The 24137-nt window shown below is 45.9% G+C and overlaps 1 protein-coding gene across 2 annotated transcripts in view; it reads left to right on the top strand.

Annotated features, from left to right (window-relative positions):
• The window catches only part of TMEM135 (transmembrane protein 135), a 351254-nt gene that overhangs the window by 293273 nt on the left and 33844 nt on the right, over window positions 1-24137 (top strand). For both annotated transcript variants that reach the window (XM_075919397.2, XM_075919396.2), the window contains 2 exons: window positions 18808-18849; window positions 20444-20590. In XM_075919397.2, coding sequence (XP_075775512.2) covers window positions 18808-18849; window positions 20444-20590 — 189 coding nt within the window. The remainder of the gene's footprint in view (window positions 1-18807; window positions 18850-20443; window positions 20591-24137) is intronic.

The following is a 24137-nucleotide window of genomic DNA, read 5'->3' as shown; positions in this document are numbered from 1 at the left end:
TGGGGGGCATCGGGTGTCTGGCTCGATCCGTGCCAGGTGCAGGGTCTGTGAGCTGGGTGCTGGCAGGCTTGCACCTGGCACGGGCATCGTAGCCAGCCCGTGCCCCTTTAAGGGGTCCGGGGCCGGGAGGGGGGCATAGAGTTTCCCTGGTGTTGGCCAGATTGGCCACCAGAGAAAGCTGGGGAGGGCTAGCCTCCCACTAGTTCGAATTAAGGGGCTACACACTCCTTAATTCGAACTAGTAAGTTCGAACTAGGCTTAGTCCTCATAGAATGAGGTTTACCTAGTTCGAACTAAGCGCTCCGCTCCTTCGAATTAAGTTCGAACTAGCGGAGCGCTAGTGTAGCGCCTATCAAAGTTAATTCGAACTAACATCCGTTAGTTCGAATTAACTTTGTAGTGTAGACATATTGACCATAATATAATAACATTCAACATTCCTGTGGTGGGAAGAACACCGCAGCAGTCCAGCACCCTGGCATTTAATTTCAAAAAGGGGAATTACGCAAAAATGAGGAGGTTAGTTAAACAGAAATTAAAAGGCACAGTGACTAGAGTCAAATCCCTGAAAGCTGCATGGAAACTTTTTAAAGACACCATAATAGAGGCCCAACGTAAATGTATACCCCAAATTAAAAAACATAGCAAGAGACCTAAAAAAGAGTCACCGTGGCTTAACCACCATGTAAAAGAAGCAGTGAGGGACAAAAAGGTATCTTTTAAGAAGTGGAAGTCCAATCCTAGTGAGATAAATAGAAAGGAACATAAACACTGTCAAATGAAGTGTAAACATGTAATAAGAAAAGCAAAAAAACCTTTTGAGGAACAGCTAGCCAAAAACTCAAAAAGAAATAACAAAATGTTTTTTAAGTACATTAGAAGCAGGAAGCCTGCTAAAAAGCCTGTGGGTCCCCTAGATGATCGAGCTATAAAAGGAGCAATCAAGGACGATAAAGCCATTGCGGAGAAACTAAATGATTTCTTTGCTTCAGTCTTCATGGCTGAGGACGTTGAGGAGATTCCCAAATCTGCACCGTCCTTTGTGGGTGATTAATCTGAGGAACTGTGAAGTGTCATTAGAGGAGGTTTTGGAACAAATAGAAAAACTTAATGTTAACAAATCTCCGGGACCGGATGGCATTCATCCAAGGGTTCTAAAAGAACTTAAATGGGAAATTGCTGAGCTATTATCTGTGGTTTGTAAGCTATCCTTTAAATCGGCTTCCGTACCTAATGACTGGAAGGTAGCCAATGTGACACCAATATTTAAAAAGGGCTCTAGAGGCGATCCTGGCAATTACAGACCGGTAAGTCTAATTCAGTACCGGGCAAATTAGTCGAAACAATAGTAAAGAATAAAATTGTGAAGCATGTAGAAGAACATAATTTGTTGGACAAAAGTCAACATGGTTTCTGTAAAGGGAAATGCTGTCTTACTAATCTGTTAGAGTTCTTTGAATGGGTTAACAAACATGCGGACAAGGGGGATCCAGTAGATATAGTATACTTGGATTTTCAGAAAGCCTTTGACAAGGTCCCTCACCAAAGGCTCTTGTGTAAATTACATGGCCATGGGATAAGAGGGAAGGTCCTTTCATGGATTGAGAACTGATTAAAAGACAGGAAACAAAGGGTAGGAATAAATGGTAAATTTTCAGATTGGAGAGGGGTAACTAGTGGTGTACTCCAAGGGTCAGTCCTGGGACCAATCCTTTTCAACTTATTCATAAATGATCTGGAGAAAGGGGTAAGCAGTGACGTAGTAAAGTTTGCAGATGATACCAAACTGGTTAGGATAGTCAAGACAGAAGCAGACTGTGAGGGACTCCAAGAAGATCTCACCAAACTGAGAGATTGGGCAACAAAATGGCAAATGAAATTTAATGTGGATAAGTGTAAAGTAATGCACATTGGGAAAAATAACCCCAACTATACGTACAGTATGATGGGGGCTAATTTGGCTACGACAAATCAGGAAAGAGATCTTGGAGTTATCGTGGACAGTTCTCTGAAAACTTCCACGCAGTGTGCAGCGGCGGTCAAAAAGGCAAATAGGATGCTAGGAATTATTAGGAAAGGGATAGAAAATAAGGCACAGAATATCTTACTGCCCCTGTATAAAACTATGGTACGCCCACATCTTGAATACTGTGTACAGATGTGGTCTCCTCACCTCAAAAAAGATATTTTGGCCTTGGAAAGTGTTCAGAAAAAGGCAACTAAAATGATTAGGGGTTTGGAACGGGTCCCATATGAGGAGAGGTTAAAGCGACTGGGACTTTTCAGTTTAGAAAAGAGGAGACTGAGGGGGGATATGATAGAGGTCTATAAAATCATGAGTGGTATGGAGAGGGCTGATAAAGAAAAGTTATTTATTAGTTCCCATAATAGAAGAACTAGAGGACACCAAATGAAATTAATGGGTAGCAGGTTTAAAACTAATAAAAGAAAGTTCTTCTTCACACAGCATGTAGTCAACCTGTGGAACTCCTTGCCAGAGGAGGCTGTGAAGGCTAGGACTATAATAGAGTTTAAAGAGAAGCTGGATAAATTCATGGAGGTTAGGTCCATAAAAGGCTATTAGCCAGGGGATAAAATGGTGTCCTTGGCCTCTGTTTGTCAGAGGCTGGAGAGGGATGGCAGGAGACAAATCGCTTGATCATTGTCTTCGGTCCACCCTCTCTGGGGCACCTGGTGCTGGCCACTGTCGGTAGACAGGATACTGGGCTAGATGGACCTTTGGTCTGACCCAGTACGGCCGTTCTTATGTTCTTATGACATACCCATATATACTAGTGCCAGAGCAGCTGTCAATGACCTGATATTGGATAAAGACCTGCTGTCATTTATCATTGACACTAAAATCTGTGTGTGTAGATCTGTATGAGTTAACTTAGAGAGATGAGATCCCATCGGCTTCAGTGTTAAGCAATGGATAGCAATTTTGTGACCATCTCCACTGGGATAGTTTAAGTCATTACCAACATATTCCAGTGCCTAGAAGAAATTGTTCTTGGATTAAAAGTTCCTACTGTACTCAGGGAAAACAAAGGCGGTGCAGCAAGGAAGCAGCAGGAAATTCAAGGATCTTGCTGAACAGTCAGCATACCCTAGGGTAAATGTATCCAACCACTAATGATTAATTCAGTCCCTAGGTTCTTACTAGAATCTTCATTATTCTTAGGCCTGGAGATTGCCTCAGTGGCAAGAAACATTTTTGGACACCTTCTGCCGGCTATTTTCTTCTCAGATGTGTTTCTCACTTCAGTCACGTCCATTAACTCTTATAGGGTATGTCTACACTACCCCCCTAGTTCGAACTGGGGGGGGTAATGTAGTCATACGGAGTTGCAAATGAAGCCCGGGATTTGAATTTCCCGGGCTTCATTTGCATAAAGCCGGCCGGCACCATTTTTAAATGCCGGCTAGGTCGGACCCCGTGCCGTGCGGCTACACACAGCACGGACTAGCTAGTTCGGATTAGGCTTCCTATCCAAACTAGCTGTACACCTCGTTCCATGAGGTGAACAGCTAGTTCGGATTAGGAAGCCTAATCCGAACTAGCTAGTCCGTGCCGCGTGTAGCCGCGCGGCACCGGGTCCGACCTAGCCGGCATTTAATAATGGCGCCGGCCGGCTTTATGCAAATGAAGCCCGGGAAATTCAAATCCCGGGCTTCATTTGCAACTCCGTATGACTACATTACCCCCCCCAGTTCGAACTAGGGGGGTAGTGTAGACATACCCATAGAGATTAATCTTACTGCCTCCAGGGAATTGAAGGAGATGCAAGTATAAACACATTGCACCAGTATTCTGATCTGCTGCCTTTGTACTCTCTTTTTAGATTGACTTTAAGGTCTCAGTCCTGGTATACAAGCACTTGGTAGGTTAGGGCCAATTACTTCAAAGGCCACCTATCTAGCATGGTCCTCCAAGACATGTATGCTGCACGGGAAATGCTTCAGTTATGTTCCTGAGAGAAAATTTTTTGGAGCAGAGTATTATCCTGTAGCAGGACCCAGCTATGGAACACTTTAAGCAGAGGTGATCAGAAACTATGACAATGAGCAGGTCTAAATGGAACACCCATGTGTTTGACAGTGCCTTCCACAAGTAACAGCATTTACCAAAGACTAACCTGTAGCTGGGAAAATTGGAGATTGAAGGAAAGGCAAGAAAGGGGGAAAAAACCCAAATCCAAATATGTACACTGGGAACAAGGAAGATGGAAGATATCGTTATTTAGCACATGCTTATATTTGTTGTTTGGAATTAAGATAGCACAGTGATAGCTGTTTTTTCCTAAAATATGGTGATTAGAAGTATACGAGCTACTGAAGGCCTCTAGCTACCTGACTGAGAATGAGTAGTCACTAAGAATATTTTGGCATTATCTCTGTGTGACAGCAGTGATACGTATGCATAGTCAACTCCAGCAACGTGGATTATGTGTTTGGCTTGCAGAGTTGAAAAGAACACTTGGTTTGGCTTAGTCTTTAGTTCTGTGGTTTGTCTGCATTCAGATAATGTTTGCAAATATTTCCAGATAAATTGCTTCCTGTTTGTCAAGGCCAGTTATTTGCACTGCCAAGTAAGTTTATGTATTTAACCATACCATGTCAAAATCAGTCACTCAATATGTCATGTTATTTTACATTGTATGCTTTATATCTCAGAAAGTATCAGGTTATAGCAGTTAATTGTAGTGAAAAAAATGATGAGAGACGCCCAAGTTGTTTTAAAAGGGCATATTTTGTAGTTGGGTTTGTAGTAGTTATTGTTATCTAGTGCGTGAGTGTTAAGTTTATCCTTCCGTCACTACACAACATCCAGATAAATGCTCTCCAGCATTCCTACACACTGGTAGATTTTCCTCTTCCTGTTCAAGTGTGCACTATTTCTATCTTTAAAATTGCATTGCTAGATCACTTGCTTGTGGTGTGGAAATACCATACATTTAATATTTTTGTAATCTGGCATATTTAACTATAGTCTCAAAATCCTAGACTACTAGGATCAAGATTTCTTTTGAAATGGGTGCCTAAAGTTTTGCTTCGAAGTCCATATTTAGACCTAAATAAATGCTGTGATTCTCAAAAGTACTGACTTTAATAGGCATTACTAAGACCCATATTTTTACATGTATTTAGGTGTTGCAGCACTCTGTATTGTAATACTTGGTTGATTTAGGAGCCTAACTTTCATTTAGGCACTTGAGTCACAATGTATAAATATCTTTATAAATGGGGACAAAGTACTCATGCCGTTTATAGGAGCCTATATATGAACTTAGAAGAACTGGAGGCTACTTTAAAAATAAAGTCCTGGCCTGCACAGTGGACATTTAATATATTATACATTATAATCCTCATCTGAATTGCAATATTTTTACAGATTTTCAGGTCAGAAGGATTAGTGTGTCCGTTTTTTCTCTGTTGTATACCACTTAAAACATTGCCTTTGGAGCCTGCGTGACTGTTTGTTTTTATGAAAAATGAATAGAGGCAAAACAAGACATGACTTGAAATCAAAAGCCTTCACTCCCAATTTTAAATTCCATCAGCCAAGAGAGGCTTATTTGAGCCAAGGCCTGCTTGTCAGATACTTAGATAGTGGATTAACCATGTGTTTTAGGAAAGGGCAGTTGACTAGAATATGGATGTTATATTTCGAAGAAGAACCTGCCACATCTGGAAAATCACATAATTGTGTGTACATGACGCATCCTGGTGTTATTCTAAAAGACCACAAAAGCATATACTTCCCACATAACTGCCCTTATAGGCTGGAAGAGTAACAGGTTTTTAAATTAGGGTATGTCTACACTTGCAGCCTATTTTGGAATAGGGCTGCAAATGTAGGCATTCGGAATTGCAAATCAAGCCCGGGATTTAAATATCCCGCGCTTGATTTGCATCTTCCTGGCCAGACACCATTTTTTGAAATTTACAAGCCCAGAATAACTGCCCGCGTCTACACGCGGCATGAAACGGGCGTTTGAAATAAAGCCCTATTTCGAGCTACCTGTTATTCCTCCTGCAATGAGGTTTAACGGGTAGTTCAAAATAGGGCTTTATTTCGAACGCCTGTTTCACTGCTGCGTGTAGACGCGGGCAGTTATTCCGGGCTTGTAAATTTCAAAAAATGGCGTCTGGCCGGGAAGATGCAAATCAAGCCCGGGATATTTAAATCCCGGGCCTGATTTGCAATTCCGAATGCCTACATTTGCAGCCCTATTCTGAAATAGACTGCAAGTGTAGACATACCCTTGGTTTACTTTAAAATGTTTGTTTCTCAGAGGGTATGTCTACATTGCACAGGATACCAATCTCTGTAGTCGCACCAAATCTCAAATGAGCTCTTTTGAAATGGATTTGAAATAAGATACACAATTTGCGTAGTGCAAATTGTGTATCTTATTTTGAATTTAGGGGGCTGTGTAGGTGAACCCAGACATCGATTTTCTTTGAATTGGCTGATTTCCGATGATGCTAGTATGAAATGGATGTATTTTATCTATTGCTTATTTTAACTTGAGTGATTGGCTCCACAGCCAGGGCTGGAGCTGTATAACCAGATGGGGGCAGAGGGCTGGGGCCGGAGTTCCACAGCTGGAGACAGAGCTCCCTGGCCACTGCTGGGGCTGGAGATCCACGGTCGCTGCTGGGGCAGAACTTTCTGCAGTGCCACCCATTTCACTCATATCCACTGACTTCCCCATATCCACAGAGACAGTTAACATCTCATCGTTGAAGACAAGCAGGTTAATCAGCCATGACTGCCCTTGGTGAATCCATGTTGACTAAAATTCTTGATGACTTTCCTCTCTTCCAAATGCTTCAAAATGTATCCTTTGAGGATCCCTTCCATGATAGTTCACTCTGCCATTCAGTTTAAATGAATTCATAACAAAGTGTTTAATGCTGTATACTCACAAAATTGTTTCCTATTATTATATTTGTGTAGGTTGTTCCTAAGGCTTCTATTTGTGATTGTATTCCATAAGTATTTGAGTTCCTCTTAAAGTTCTGAGTCCAACTTTTGCTCGTATTTTATTATTAAACATTGAAATTAAGAAAATTACAATCTTTATGGCTCAGAAGCCACATTTATGCAACTCTTGGATTTGAAAGGAACAGAAGTTCATCCGAGGGGACCCAGTAGTTCCAGCTGTGCTTTTGTTCAAAGTCTTATGCTCCCAAGACTGTGATGACATAAAAATATCTTTCAGAATTTGCAGTCTTATTCATTAATGTATGTAACTTCATTATGGCACCATTCTTAAGGTGTGCAGCTGCCTTTTTTGAGGCATAAGGATCTTGAGCAAAAGGAAATGTCTACACTGCTTGTTTTTGTGCAAAAATCCCCTGCGCAAAAATGGATCGGAAGAGATTATGCAAGTGAAGCGCGAGAAAATGCTAATCCACACTTCATTTGCATTGCCTCTTCCAGTAAAACTCATAGTGTAGACATAGCCTCAGAGTTGATACTTGGGCACTCCTCACACTGTTGCCACGCAGATCGAAAACTCTGTAGTAAATGAATTCAGATGTCAATGGTTTGCCTTAAACTCAAGGACTGAAATATTTCCTGAAATATTTTCTATGTCATTACCATCCTGAAATCCCATTCATTTTAAGTGTTTGCATACAAATGTATAAATACTAAGATGGGTGAACTTGAGTGCCCAATATCAAATGGTGCCATAAATATAACAGACATCCCAGAATCTTGGTGGAATGATAATAATCAATGAGACATGATAATACCAAGACATAAAATAAATAGCAATGACAGAGTAGGTCATGCTGGTGGGGGAATGGTACTATCTGTGAAAAAAGCATGGAGTCAAATATAGGTAAAATCTTAAATGATTAAAACTGTACCATAGAATCTCTATGGCTAGAATTCCCATATTTAAATACATGTTGAACCTCTGAAATCCAGGACTCTCTGGTCCGGCAACATCCGTGATCCAGTATATCTGTACACAGGCGATCCGGTATATCTGAGATTATACTACTGTTATGTTTTACATTTTCTTTTAAATTACTGAACTCTCCCTTTTGCATAGGGTGAGCCCAGCTAACATGACATGATTTACATTAAAAATAGTGGATTGGGAAACAAGGTTCTTTTGTTGATGCTATCTTCAATAATTTCCTTTGTATTTTTTTCCCAGGACTGGTCTAAGCAGATAAGCCCTTTGGGCAAAGAAAGAGGGTACTAAATGTATAGTTCAGAACAGAGAAAACTGGTGGGAGAAAAATGGTTATGGTTTATAAAATCTTTCTTTGTTATAAAATTTCCCCTGCAGACTTTTTAGGATCATGGGTTGTGCCTTATGATTCCATATGATTTTAAACTCATGAAGTGGGTTTTACCCATGGAATCTCATGATCCTATATATTTATTCGTCTCTAAGAGCTTGTCTACACTATGGAGATCGCTGCTGCCGCTGTTGATGTTGCAGGGTTTAATTTGTACTGAGAGGGCTCTCCTGTCAGCACCAATAGTCCTGCTCTTCATGATTAGTAAGGGAAGTCAATGAGAGCATGTGTTCCCATCAACTTCCCAATGTGTGGACAGTGTCACAACACAATTTAAGATACTTATGTAGCTGGAGTTGAAGTGTAACGTAGCTGGAGTGCGTATCTTAAGTTGACTTTCCCTTTTAATGTAGACCAGGCCTAAGGTACCACAGGACTTTTTGTTGTTCATTTGAAAGCAGTTCATTCTGAATGTGATTATAAAATGCTCTGCTCCTGTAACTAGGAATGGTTATTCTTTATGGTTGTACGGTATGGCTGTATCAACAGTACTGGAATCTTTTTTGTCACACTGGATAGGAATGGTACCTTTAGAGTTGCCAGCCCTCCTGTTTTGTCCAGTAGTCTCCAGGAAATAAAAACTGACATGTGATGAAACTGCTAGGAATACATTCATCCAAAACTGGCAACCATAGCCACCTTCCATGGATGGCACACTGAGGTGAAAAAGGGGCAAGAGAAGGAATTTTCTCACTGAGTTTCTTCTACATAATTTAGGAGTGTGGGGGGCTTCATCCCTCTCTCTGCTGGTGAATGAACTGTAGGGCCCAAGAACCTGCACATATCCCTGAGAATCCACAGGAGATCTCCCTCTCCTCAAGCAGTTCTAGGGAAGTGGTACACCACACTGTCCAGCTCTGGAACCCCATCTTTCCACTTTGTTGCCACATCTGTGCCTAGGCCTGCCACATTGTGGGAGGGGGTTTTGTAGCAAAGGTTAATGAAACCTGGGCCAAACCAACACTTCCTTATTTACTTTCTCCACATCAGTCATGATTTTTATAGGAAGCAAGTTAAAAACGGAGGGGAATTTTTCCCACTTGTAGTAGGTGATAGGACATTGAGAGAGAATCTGAAGGAAGCAAAGGCTTACGTTTGATATTAGGGAAAAATTCTTTAATGTGAACAGCAGCTGTTGAGCTAAATATCTTCCTTTCACTCCCAGAGGTTTTCATATAATAACTGCTCAGTGCTTGTAAAACCTATGCTACAGTCTGACTGGTCATAAAATGGTGAATGCCCAGCCCAGGGATCACAACAGCTCCACCTCATTCTTTTTTTTGGTTGCATAGATGCTTTCTATCCATCATATGTATATCAAAGGTGCCTTTCTCTGGCATATGCAATCTTTGAGATGATATTACCTTTGAAAAGATGTAATTTAATTAGAGCATTGTTGTTGCTATTAACATGACTAAAATGATAAAAAATAAGATTATTCCAAAATTTTCTTGGTAAAGCTGCCTAATTAGTACAGGTGGACAAAGGAAGTAGTGTTTGGATCCAGGTCTGCTTTCAGATAATGTATATTACCTGCTGATGACTGAACATTAGATATGGTTCATGGGCCACAATTGTAAATGGCGTGTTGTGTTTCTGAATGAAGGTGCGCAGGCTCTGGTTTGGATATGAAGGACTTGGGTACAGAAGGGGACTCTGGGCTGTGGCTGGGGTGGGGGGAGGCATTTCTAGGATAGGGATGAGGGACTTGTGGTCCAGAAGAGTGCTGCAGTCTGAGACCAAGGGTTTTAGAGGGTGTGTGTGGGTATCAGGTCTTGGGCAGGGGATTGGGGTGTGGGAGATGCCTCTGCCTGGGGGTGTGGGCTCCAAGGTGGGGCTGGGTTCAGGGGTTTAGAGTGTAGAAGGGTGCTTCAGGCAAAGACAGAGGCATTTGGAGGGCAGGAGAGTGATCAGAGCTGGGGCAGGGGATTGGGGCATAGGAGAGGATCTGGGTGCCAGTCCAGGTGCCATTTACCTCAAGCATCTCCTGGAAGCAGCAGCATGTCCCCTCTCTGGCTCCTACGCAGAGGTGTGATGAGGTAGCTCTGTGCGCCACACTGTCTGCAGATGCCACCCCTGCAGTTCCCATTGGCCACGGTTCTCTGACTGCCCCTATGTGTAGGAGCTGGAGAGGGGACATGTCAGTTCTTTCAGGAGCTTCATGGAGCCAAGGCAGGTAAGGTACCTGCTTCAGATCCATTGGACAACTGACCAGACTATTTGCGACCCAGTCAGCATGTTCCCTTTTCAACTGAGCATTCCTGGTTGACAACCAGACACCAAGATTCCACACAGAATCAAAACTCCAAGTGTGGGTTTTGATCTAGGGCTTCAAATTTGAACCCTTCCCTGCCCCAAAAATGTGGGTTGTGAATTCACATTTGAGGTTTTATTTAGTTTCCACCTATAATGGTAAAACACTGGAGCAAATACTTTTCTGATCCATGCTGATGTAATTTTCTGGACAATTAACTCCATAGAAGTTAAGTGGAGTCATTTAGGGTACGTCTAGACTACATGGTTCCGTCGACGGAGCCATGTAAAATATCTTATTTGGCATAGTCAATGAAGCGGGGATTTAAATAATCCCCGCTTCATTAAACTAAAAATGGCCGCTGTGCTGTGCCGACGATCAGCTGATCAGCACAGCGCAGCAGTCTAGATGCGGCGCGGACGACAAGGGAAGCCTTTGTCGACTGCTCCGGTATGCCTTAGTGTTTACATTGGTGCATGTGACATTATACTGGTTCTTGTTACAAAGCTCAGGTGTAGCGAAGGGTTGATGCAGATTTAATAAAGCTTATGAACAGGACTGCTGACAGGGAGGGCAAAGAGGGTAATTGTCCCGAGGCCCAGGTCTCCTGACCACCGCTGCTACTGCGGCAGTGGCTAAAGCCTCAGGCCCTTTAGAATTGCTGCTGAAGCACCAGGCAGCACATGCCGCACGCTATGAGAGTCAATGGAGGGTGGGGAGAGAAGGGTGCACCAGGATGCCTGGGTGGCGCTGGGGGTTGTCTACTCCAGCCCTGCACTTTCCACCCGAGGCCCCACCCCTTCCAAAAGCCATCTCCTCTCAACAGTGCCCAGGAACCCGGTGATCCTGTTGGATCCCTTGTTTATGAACACCAATTACTAGAAATTATGGTTTGTCATCTTTCTTTACAGATAAGAGGCCTGCTTATCCTGTATGAAAAACACCAGAAAGAGCTCTTAAAGCAGGGGTCAGGAACCTTTCCAAAGTGGCGTGCCAAGGTTTAACCCTCCTGCCCTGGGCTGCACCGCTCTCCCAAGAGCAAGGGAGGGGCTATCTCTACCATGCACCCTGCTTGGTCTCCTGTCCTGAGCTTTGCTCCGGCTTTTCCTGTGGGGAGGGGAGGAGCAGCGCATGTGCACTTCCCTGCAAGCCAGCTCCAGAGCGAAGCCTCAGGGCTTCCTAGGTCAGCCCGACTGCCAGACTTCGGCCTTCTGTGCCTCCTTCCACCTCACCTCCCCCCCACCCCTTTGGCTGCGATTGGCTTCCCCCTGGGGGAACACGCTATCAAGTCACTGCCCCAGGTGGAGAAAGGGACAGGGCCAAACAGCCATGAGGGGTGCCTCAGCTGACATACATCATTTCTGCTTCCACAAGCAGAGACGATGCACGTGTAATACCGTGTTATGCACCCTGCAGTGACAACAATGCGCAAACGTGCCTGGACTCTTCCCACCCGCGAGCTCCATCTCTCATCTGTGGGGCATGCGCAATGAACGGGCTCCCCCTCATTCCCCTCCCACCCGTCAGGAAGCTGGCGCTGGTTCCAGTCTTGCGGGGGGCACAATGCTGGATTACCTGCACGGGCTCCCCATCCTGGCTGGGGTAGAGTGAGGGGGAGCCCATTCATTGTGTGTGCGCCTGAAAATCATCTTGCGTGCCGCTTATGGCATGAATGCCAGATGTTGTCAACCCCTGTCTTAAAGTCTGCTTTGGCCTCAGCTTTATTTCCTCAAGCCTGTTTGGGAGGTCAGAAAGAGAGGTTAGCTGGCTCATCTGGCTTTGCATCAGTGGAGAATTTGCCTCCGATGGGAAAATTCTCAGTTAGCCAGCTATAGCCAGAGTATGTGCCCTTCATGCTTCTCAGGACGCCCAAAAATTCCCTACTACCAAAGAGGGGTTTGAGTATCTGGCCCATTGACTTTCAGGGGTGTGATACAAAATGCTATATGCGGATTATATTACTTTTAGTTAAGGAATCCACCCAACCATTGGTAAACTGTTCCAATGGCAGTTACTCTCTCTGGGTATGTCTACACTACAAAGTTAATTCGAACTAACAACCGTTAGTTCGAATTAACTTTCATAGGCGCTACACATGCAAACCGCTAGTTCGAACTAAATTCGAACTAGCGGAGCGCTTAATTCGAACTAGGTAAACCTCATTCTACGAGGACTAACGCCTAGTTCGAATTAAGTAGTTCGAATTAAGGGCTGTGTAGCCACTTAATTCGAACTAATGGGAGGCTAGCCCTCCCCAGCTTGCCCTGGTGGCCACTCTGGGCACCACCAGGGAAACTCTTCTGCCCCCTTCCCAGCCCCGGAGCCCTTAAAGGGGCATGGTCTGGCTATGGTGCCCATGCCAGGTGCAAGCCTGCCAGCACCCAGCCAGCAGACCCTGCACTTGGCATGGCACGAGCCAGCTACCCGCTGCCACCCAGCCCTCTGCCTCTTCCCGGGACCAGGCTGGCAGCTCCCAGGAGCCTGCCCAGGGCCACAAGAGGTGGGCGCCTGCCTGGTCTAGTGCGGAGATCGTGGACCTCATCGAGGTTTGGGGGGAAGCCTCCAACGTCCACGACCTCCGCACTAGGCGCAGGATAGCTGCCAGCCTGGCCACCCAGGAGCAGGTTTGCATGAAAATCAAGGTGGTCCAGTGAGACCCCTGACACTGAGCCCTGAGCTTAGAACATAAAAACATAAGAATGGCCATACTGGGTCAGACCAAAGGTCCATCTAGCCCAGTAGCCTATCTGCTGACAGCGGCCAACACCAGCTACCCCGGAGGGGATGGACCGAAGACAATGACCAAGCCATTTGTCTCGTGCCATCCATCTCCAGCCTTCCACAAACAGAGGTCAGGGACACCATTTCTATCCCCTGGCTAATACCACTCCATGTACCCAACCTCCATGAATTTATCTAACTTCTCTTTAAACTTTGTTATAGTTCTATCCTTCACAGCCTCCTGCAGCAAGGAGTTCCACAGGTTGACTATTTGCTTTGTGAAGAACTTTCTGTTATTACTTTGAAGCCTGCTACCCATTCATTTCATTTGGTGTCCTCTAGTCCTTCTATTACAGGAACTAATGAAGAACTTTTCTTTTTGCACCCTCTCCACACCACTCATGCTTTTATAGACCTCTATCATATCCCCCCTCTGTCTCCTCTTTTCTAAGCTGAAAAGTTCCAGTCTCTTTAGCCTCTCGTCATATGGGACCTGTTCCAAACCCCTGGTCATTTTAGTTGCCCTTCCCTCTCCCACCCTCTCTCTTCCCTTCTCCCACCTCCTTTTCCCAGTCTCCCTGAGTTTTGTTCAATAGAGTTTCTACTTTTGAACACACATGTCCCTTACTTTGTACATCAGGAAGGGGGGGCTAGAGAGGGGTAAGTGGAATTAGGTGAGGGAGGAATGGGGTACGAGCCCCCAATGGGGAGGACTGGGGTGGCTCTGCGGGCTCCTCAGGGTGGAAGCTCTCCTACAGCCCCCCGATTGACCCTCCCCCAGATGGCAGCCTGCGGCAAGTGCAGCCGGGCTGATGGCCAAGTGCTGTGATGTGCCAAGTGTGAGCACTCAGGGCACTCCAAGGCAGAACTGCTTTGCAAGAGGGGAACCCCTGAGAACTGTCCGGGGTGGGGGTCGGGTCCCTTTAAGCACAGCCCTCGGCTAGCCTGAGACAGCATCTCCACGCTCTAAGTCCTCCTGTGATGCCCTGCCAGCACTGCTTCTGGCCAGCCTTAACATCCGGGTCCACTCAATGTGGACATGCTAGTTCAAATTACCAAAATGCTAATTCGAACTAGTTTTTAGGTCTAGATGCACTAGTTCGAATTAGCTTAGTTCGAATTAACTAATTCGAATTAAGTTAGTTCGAATTAGTGCTGTAGTGTAGACATACCCTCTTAAAAATGTACACCTAATTTCCCATTAGAATTTGTCTAGCTTCAACTCCTAGCCATTGGATAATGTTATACCTTTCATTGCTAGATTGAAGAGTCCATTCTTAAATACAGGCAGTCCCCGAGTTACGCGGATCCGACTTATGTCGGATCCGTAGTTACGAACGGGGATTTCTCGCCCCGGAGAACTAGAGCAGCGGGACGCCTGGTCCCGCCGCCCGCCTTCTCCAGGGCGAGAAAAGCTGCTCCCCGTCTCCCTGGTCTGCTGGCGGAGCCAGCAGACCAGGGAGACAGGAGCAAAGCGGCGGAGCACCGGGGGCCGGACCCGCGGCCGCTTCCAGATCAGCTGGAAGCGGCGCGGGTCCTGCCGGGTGCTCTGCCACTCTGTTCAGCGTCTCCCTGGTCTGCAGAACAGGGAGACGCTGAACAAAGCGGCGGAGCACCCGGGGCCGGACCCGCGCCGCTTCCAGCTGATCTGGAAGCGCCACGGTTCGGCCAGGGTCCTCCGCAGCTTTGCTCCACGTCTCCCTGGTCTGCTGGGGGGGGACGGAGCTAGTGCCCCCCCAGCAGACCAGGGAGACATGGAGCAAAGCCAGGGGCCTGTGGTAGAGCAGGTGGGGCACTGCCGGTTGGTCCCGCAGCACCGCTTCTTGGCGCTACTGGACCAACCTGGCAGCACCCCAGCTGCTCTGCCCCAGGCGTCCTGATTCAGCTGCTGATCAGTTTCAGCAGTGGCTGAACCAGGATGCCTGGGGCAGAGCAGCTGGGGTGCTGCTGGGTTGGTCCAGTAGCTCCGAGGAGCAGCCGCGCTACCGGACCAAGCCAGCAGCACCCGAGCTGCTCTGCCCCAGGCGTCCCAAAGTCAGCCGCTGCTGAAACTTACCAGCGGCTGACTACAGGAAGCCCGAGGCAGAGTTGCTCTGCCCTGGGCTTCCTGGAATCAGCTGCTGATCAGTTTCAGCAGCAGCTGACTTGGGGACGGCTGGTGTTCTTATCTTGAATCTGTATGTAAGTGGAACTGGTGTCCAGATTCAGCGGCTGTTGAAACTGATCAGTTTCAGCAGCGGCTGATGCCAGTTCCGACTTACATACAGATTCAACTTAAGAACAAACCTACAGTCCCTATCTTGTACGTAACCCGGGGACTGCCTGTATTTGTTCCCCATCTAAGTACTTGCACAGTGTTATCAAATTATCCTTCAACCTTTGTTAAACTAAATAAACCTGAATTGTAAATAGAACTCTAAATTGTATGGTATCTGTAATATTGCTTATAGGCTAAATCCTATCTACCTGTAACTTGCTGGTGCATTTTGTTTGGACATGAATATAATTATAAATAATAGTGGTATCATAACTTCATAACTGATAATGACTCTCACAAACTAATAATTAAATGGGAATTAATGATCATAAATGGTTAATGAGGATAGGCATTAAGAAGAGTTGTACAGAAATGTTTGTAATGTTTCCTAGGGTAATGAATACATTTTAAGTGTTCTGTATTTGAGTAATTCCTTGCAGTGTTTTAAGACCAGTGTTGCATTTATTGTCTTTCTTGAGGCAAGCTTTAAAGAAAATTAATAGTGAAACAATGTTGGTCAAGATTTCTCCCAGATCTGTCTCTGATTGAATAACAGTTGATTAGGGACATCTACTGGTGTAATGACGTAATAATTGTAGCATTTGTAAACTGAAGCTACCAGACTGAGGCAAAATGACTTCTCAAGACTTCCCTGCAATTATTTTTCTATTTGTATAAAACACCCCAAATGACAGTTTGTGTATTTAAATTTAAAATTGCTTATTTTATGTGTTTGTATTCTGAGCAAAGTAGACTGCCACGAGAAGCAATAAAATTAGAAATTAAGGCCCCCATTTTAGCCTACAAGCAGACAGTATGGAACCCCAGGAAGTCAGTGAGGCGTTACACAGCCAATGCAGTGACCCACACTCTATCAATTGTAGGATCAGGACCTATCTCCTGTTATAGGAGTATCGGTTCTTGGTTAGAGCTGGGCGTCACTCCATTCCATGCTGTACCAGTGATTTGCTGTATAATTTTGAGCTCAGTCTGCCTAATTCTTTTTGTCTCAGTTTATCTCTTTTTAGAACTGATATAACTATTCTTAGCTGCTCTTTCTCACAGGTGTGTTTTGTGTCTTTAAGTTTGTAAAAAACTTTTAAATTTCAGGCTAAAAGACTCTATGCGTTTACGGTATTAGTATTAATGTGTTTTATTGCCCATGAATTACCATGAACATGATATTCTGGGGCACAGTAATTATTTTTGGTGGTTCTTCCCAATTACAAGGTGTAGCTATTATTGGCCTTTCCTGGGAGCTGTGCACATAGTTGAGAATAAATCCCTTTGAATGTGTGTGTGAGTCCTTTCCCTTGTGAAGCAGAAGCGTTTCTGAGGGGAACCAAGTATTGTCCCAGCTTACTAAGAGCACATGCAGCTGCCAGCATAAAGAAGAACTTGGTTGTTTTATGAATTTCTCTCTTCAGCTACATATATCTGAAAGTTTTTGCTGACATTCTGTCATCTCATGTTTGGGTTTGCAGGGATAAAGCGGAAAGAGAGGGGAACCTTTTCCTTCTCATTAGCACATCCAAAAGCAGGAAGGCAACTGAGCAGGGCCACTGCTGGGGTACGGTAGGATGGCAGCCGTCCCGTGGCCCTGTGATTTAAAAATCACCCTTTAAATCACTATGAGGGCCCCCAGAGGTGTGCACCTTGCAGCCCCAGTGGCCCTGAAGGACTGGCTGGGGGAGATTAGCGCCAACCCTGCCCCTTCCTCCTGAGTCCCCGCCCCTTCTGGGAGACCTGGAACTGGATCCCCCAAGGGCCCAGTGAAGACACTCGTTAGCCCTGCAACTAAGTGATGATCTGTGGGGTTGTACAACACGTATCCAGTGTTGCACAGTCCTGAGCTACCCTGGTCACTCATCCAAGCCGCTTTCCCATTCCATTACCTCACTTTCCTGTATGCATCTTACCAGCAGCAGCAGGCACTAAATGCTCTACACCTGCTCCTTTTTTGAAGCAGCAGTTACACGTCTTAGGGATGGTGGAACCCCAAACTTTCCTGATGCATTGTGGCCTACATGGGCATCATGGCACAAGGATCTACTGCTCAGCCACTGCTCCTGCTAGTTAGGGTCGGTGTTGCTTTAAGCAGAGGGTTGAACAAGATGGTTTCCTGAGGTCTCTTCCAAGCCTATTCTTCTGTGATTCTACTCTCCCAGCCTTGGCAACTATCATAATGGCAAGATTTTATCTTTTGTTAATGTAAATATATGCTTTAATTGGTGGAATAAAATAGCAGCTTTTTAATTCCATCACAGTATATTCTGTCTGTTGTGCACTTTCATCATGATCTAGTCCCTTCAGATTTACAGTCCTCTAAAAAAACACATAAATATCTAAATTAAAAAGTGCTGCTCTTCGCTTCCCTAGCAGCAGGACACTGCTATCATTCTACACTGATAGTCATCCAGGAAGAATCTGTAGCAGCTGCAGGCTCCAGTTGTAATCAGTGCACACAGTTCAGAAAACATCAAAATCCTAACACTCCAATTGCCAATTAAAACATCAAAGTATTAGAGTAAAGCTTATACATTATGCTGCAATCAACACAAGCATTTACAAATCTAGCCGGTCTTGCTGTCCATATTCACGAAAGTAGTCCCCAAGACATTCATGGGGAAGGGCAGCAGAACTAGAGTAACTGACATACAATTGGCATGTGGTCACTTTCACAGTGGAAGTTTTTTTCCAGAGTAAGGAGAGCAGGATTCAGCTCCACACTGGCTCTTAAACTCAGAGTATTTTTTTTTCTAAAGAGTGTGCAAAACATTTCTCAGTCCTTTCAGTAGGTTTATATTTTTGTCAAGCTCATTATGAGAGCTTTTTGTAAAACAAACAAATCAGTGGCCATCTAATTCATTTTGTGACTTATGTAGACAATGTCTGATATTTGTCTCATTGTCGCAGAAAAGGTAGAACTTGGATCTGCCTTTTTTAAATATCTGCATACCCCTATCAGTTTTGATCATAGACTTTTTGACTTCTGGGTGTTCTCTGTCTTCCAGGGAGTTTCAGAAAGCTATTGTGTGCTTCATGCTGAAAATTGCGTAGTCCCCATTGACTATAAATTAATTGCATGCTTATTTTCCTTTATTAGATTTTGTAACAATCAAGTCTTTATCCTCGAATTGTTGTTGTTCTTGGGCAGTTTTACACCAATATTTTATCTCTGAGATTTATTTACATTGGATAGAGATTGTCACACAAAACTAAAAGTCTAATTTTTGTGTTTCAGATGTAAAGATGGATTGAAAGGATTTACATTCTCTGCTCTTAAGTAAGTACCATTAAAAAAAACAGTAGTTTTACATCATAGTGACCATTTGGGGGAAATGTGTACACTGGAAGCTGCTTTATAGGAGGCCAGATTTTCCTTAAAAGAAACAGTTCTGTTTTCCTGTACTTTGAGACATATTGCATATTTCAAAAAGGCCATCGTATATATAGTAGCCCAGTGACTGAGAGTCTGTAATGCTGAAATACTGGCTGTTCCCTCTGAGCGGCGCTGTTGCCTGAAATGCTGGCTGTTCCCTCTGGGTGGCCCGTGCTGCATGGGGAGTGCGGGGCCCAAACGGCCGCTTGCGTCGCTTGCCCCCCCCGCGGCGACCTGGCTGAGCGGTGCAGAAGTCAGCCGAGCACCATGGCGAGAGGGGAAGAGAGGTGGTAACGTACATGGCTAGGGGGTGGGGCCTGGCCGTGTACATCACCGCCCCGCTCCCCTTCACCTCCCGCCACGGCGCTTGGCTGACTTCTGTGCCGCTCAGCCGGGCTGCCATGGGGGAGCCCAAACGGACGCTTGTTCCCCTGTGGCAGCCTGGCTGAACGGCACAGAAGTCAGCCAAGTGCCACGGCGGGAGGCAAAGGGAGGGCGGGGTGGTGACGTGCAGCGTGACAGTGGCTCCAGGCCCCGCCCCCTGACCTTGAACATCACTGCCCCGCCCCCTTTCGCCTCCCGCCGTGGCGCTTGGCTGACTTCTGCACTGCTCAGCCAGGCTGCCACGTGGGAGCAAGCGGCGCAAGCGACCGTTTGGGCTCCGCGCCCCCCCTGCAGCACGGGGAGTGCGGAGCCCAAACAGCCATTTGGGCTCTGTGGTCCCCCGAGTGAGAGGCAGGAGGGGGAGGAGAAGAGAGAGAGAGAGGCAGGAGGCGGAGGAGAGCTGAGCGAGAGAGAGGGGGAGACAGTAGGAGGAGGAGAGAGAGAGATGGAGCGAGAGACCGGAGGCTCAGAAGAGAACACCGACATGGAGGAGAGACCTGAAAATCCCTTCTTATGTCAGGCTAATTGGCTAGTAATATAGAATTGTCAGGAAAGGAGAGTTTTTCTGTGTGTGTCTATTTTAAAAAAGGGGGGATTATGATAAATGGATACAGTGCAAATGCACGGGGAGAGGTGATATATGTGTAAAAGAACATTAAACATTTCCTCTTCCACAGACAAGAATCCTAAATCCCAGAAATCCATTGCTTCTGTGTCTTGTCCTGGGTCCTTTATGTTTGCTAATGATAATTTGTATTTATAAAGCACTCTGAGAATAAAGGAGACGCTCCATTTTACTGGCACTGTAGGAGGCATATAGTCATAGTATGTCTATATACGACACAGTGCATGATTAAGTCTTGTGTCTGTCAGAAACTTAGGTTTCATTCCTAGCTCTGCCAGACATTTCCTTGTGCAACTTCTTTGATGCCGTGTTGCCTTTCTTAAAATGGGGATAATGACACTTGCCTGCCTCCTAAAGTTCAGGATCTGAGGCAATGCTCCAAAGCAAGTGCAGAAAATTATTAACACTAATGTGTGGAATCCATTTTTAAAGATTTTGTTGCTTTAAAGTAACAAATGTAATTGCCTTGTGTTGTCCTTTTCCTTCCAGGTTCATTGTAGGGAAAGAAGAAATTCCCACGCATTCCTTTTCACCAGAAGTAGCATTTTCAAAAATAGATAGAAAGATAAAGCACTGTGAAGAAGTATCACGGCGAATGAACATAATTGCTGTAACAAAGAAACTTGTGGACAAAGTGTAAGTCCAAAAAGACCCAAAAAACCCACCCTCAAACTCTACTTGATTCCTTTTTAATTTAGTCAGCGTCGGACATGGGGAAGTCAGTGGATGTTATATACCTTGACTTTAGCAAGGCTTTTGATATGGTCTCCCACAATATTCTTGCCAGCAAGTTAAGGGATTGTGGATTGGATAAATGGACGGTAAGATGTATAGAAAGATGGCTAGAAGGCTGGGCCCAGCGGGTAGTGATCAATGGCTCGATGTCAGGATGGCGGTCGCTTTCTAGCAGAGTGCCCCAAGGTTCGGTTCTAGGACCGGTTTTGTTCAATATCTTTATTAATGATCTGGATGAGGGGATGGATTGCACCCTCAGCAAGTTTGCGGATTACACTAAGCTGGTGGGAGAGGTAGATACGCTTAAGGGCAGAGATAGGGTACAGAATGACTTAGACAAATTGGAGGATTGGGCCACAAGAAATCTGATGAGGTTCAACAAGGACAAGTGTAGAGTCCTGCACTTGGGACGGAAGAATCCCAAGCATAGTTACAAGCTGGGGACCAACCGGTTAAGTAGTAGTTCTGCAGAAAAGGACCTGAGGGTTACAGTGGATGAGAAGCTAGATATGAGTCAACAGTGTGCCCTTGTAGCCAAGAAGGCTAATGGCATATTAGGTTGCATTAAGAGGAGCATTGCCAGCAGATCCAGAGATGTCATCATTCCCCTTTATTCGGCTTTGGTGAGGCTGCATCTGGAGTATTGTGTCCAGTTCTGGGCCCCCCACTACAAAAAGGATGTGGACGCATTGGAGAGGGTCCAGTGGAGAGCAACCAAAATGATTAGGGGGCTGGAGCATATGACTTATGAGGAGAGGCTGAGGGACTTGGGTCTGTTTAGTCTGCAGAAGCGAAGAGTGAGGGGGGATTTGATAGCAGCCTTCAACTTCCTGAAGGGAGGTTCCAAGGAGGATGGAGAGAGGCTGTTCTCAGTAGTGACAGATGGCAGAACAAGGAGCAATGGTCTCAAGTTGGGTGGGAGAGGTCCAGGTTGGATATTAGGAAAAACTATTTCACTAGGAGGGTGGTGAAGCACTGGAATGGGTTACCTAGGGAAGTAGTGGAGTCTCCATCCCTAGAGGTGTTTAAGTCTCGGCTTGACAAAGCCCTGGCCGGGTTGATTTAGTTGGAATTGTTCCTGCCTAGAGCAGGGGGCTGGACTTGATGACCTTCTGAGGTCTCTTCTAGTTCTATGATTCTATGATTCTGTGATTCTATGATTCTATATGTGCTCAGTCTAAAACTAGTGTTTTGTTCTATGAATTCAAGATACTTGTATTTCTTTTATTGAATAACAGCAATAACAAGATTAAGAGCTATATTAAAAACTGAGTAAAACAAAGAGTAACCCAGAGTGGGCAATAATTTTTTACTAGGGGCTGCTTCAGAAATGTTGGAAATAGCCTCAGGCTGCACTGGAAGGGGCGTGTCCTCAAGTGGAAGGGGTGAGGCCAGGATACTTCCCTGCTTCCCCACCCACAGACCATGATTGGTCTGGGGGTTGGGGGAGTGTGTGAGTCTTTCATTCCCTCTTTCTCCCCCCCGAGGTTCCCCCTAGGTAGGGTTGCCAGATGGCTGAAACAAAAATACCGAACCCCCCACCTCCCCAAAAAAACCACCACTGGGAAAAAATTTTGTTGAAGGAAAAAAAAGGGGGGGGGCAAAGTTGTTGAGCAAAAAAGGGGGAGGCAGATGGGAGGACCAGCCAGGAAGGGAGCAGTGCTGGCCGGCAAGTGGGGGACCTGGAAACAGCTAACTGGGGGAGGGAGGCAACGGGGCTGGCCGGGGGAGATGGAGGGGCCAACGGGAAGCAGGGCTGGTTGTGGGTGGGAGGGGTCGGGTGAAACGGGGTTGTCCACAGGATATCGGGGAAGGAGGGACCGGCCGGGAGGGGATGGGGCTGGCCGGCAGTAAGGGGGGGCGGGAAGGAAGCACTTCTGGGGAGAATCGGGGGGTGCGGCGCTGGCCGGGATTAATGGGGAGTGGGAATCACAGCTGGTGGGGCCGGGGATGCAGCGGTGCTGGCCGAGGGAGATCAGGAAGAGGAATGGGCCGGCAGGAAGCAGAGCTGGGGGGTGGTGTAGGGGGGCTGGCCAGGGAAGATCAGGAAGGGAAGTGGGGGAGAACCAGCTGGCTGGGAAGGGGGCGGAGGGCAAATTGGCCGGCGGGGAACGGGACTGACCTGGGCACTTGCTGCCGGTCCCGTGCAGGCTCCCGGCGACGCATGAGCGAGGAAGAGGCTTCCCCTCCTCCTCACACTCAACCGACTGAGGTCTCCCCGCGGCAGTCACGGCCCCACCTCCCTGCTGGGACTCCCAGCCGGTCCCCCCGCCCATGCTAGGCTTCTGTCCGGTGTGCAGCCAGAAAAATCAGAAAATATCGGACATTGTACATGTCCGGTATTTTCTGATTTTTTTTTACCAGACAGAGTGTGCAAATACCGGACTGTCCTGTACAATACCTGACACCTGGCAACCCTACCCCTAGGCGCCCATGTCCCTGGCAGTGGGAGGAGACTTTGCACCCTCCCCATTCTGCCCCCAGACTAATCAGGGCCTGGGGGCAGCGGGAAGTGTGTGAAGTCTCCTGCTGCCCTGCCAGGAGCGCGTGGCACTTCTACGCGCTGTGAGCTGCTTGCAGGTACAAGGCAGAGGAAACTTTGCGTGCTTCCCTCTGCCCTCAGGCCCCGCCCTGATTGGTCTGGGGGCAGGGGAGCGCACAGTCTCCTCCTGCCTTGCTAGGAGCACATGGCACCTCTAAGTGCCACACACTCCTTGCAGGGCGAAGGAAACTTTGTGTGCTTCCCCTCCACCCCCAGGCCCTAATTGGCCTGGGGGCGAGGGACTGGCACGGCGTCCGTGGGCCAAATCAACCCACTTGGCAGTCTGGATCCAGCCCATGGGGGCCCTTTTGCCCACCCCTGGAGTAACTGATGTATTATCATTAGCTCATATTATTTCAGATATACAATTCACTAATTAGGTAATAAAAAAGTAGTATATTTGTTTTCATTTTGGAGCAATTAGAGCAATATTTAGTACATAAATGAACACTTCTGTATCCCTATAGGCTGGGTACAATATGTCAAATACTTCATGGGGTTTGCGAGGTTAGATTGTTAATTATAAAAAGAGATATGAAGCCATAGCAAAACATTTGCATGTGACTATTATTATTGTTATTAATGTTGTGATTATAGCCTAAGTGCAGTGGGAGTTGTCACATAATACTCTTAGACTGCTTCGAAAACTCTCAGATTTACTAGTTATTTATTAGGCACCAGCAATGTATTTGTTATAGTTGTTTGAGGAATCTTTCTCTTCACTTTTTAGTATTTATTCATACACATTGCATCCTGTTAGTATTTTGCTTGTAAAACAGATTAGATTTAGTTAACCTGTTTTGTTGATTTCTGATATATCTCTCCAATTTGCATTTAAATTTTAGACTATGCAAATTACTAAGGATAACATTTCAAAATAATTAAGTTCTGTTTTCAAAACTGACT

The sequence above is a fragment of the Pelodiscus sinensis genome, chromosome 1, assembly GCF_052426305.1.
Source record: "Pelodiscus sinensis isolate ZL-2025 chromosome 1, ASM5242630v1, whole genome shotgun sequence".
Taxonomy (NCBI): Eukaryota; Metazoa; Chordata; order Testudines; family Trionychidae; genus Pelodiscus; species Pelodiscus sinensis.
This window is presented reverse-complemented; position numbering and strand designations above follow the sequence as displayed.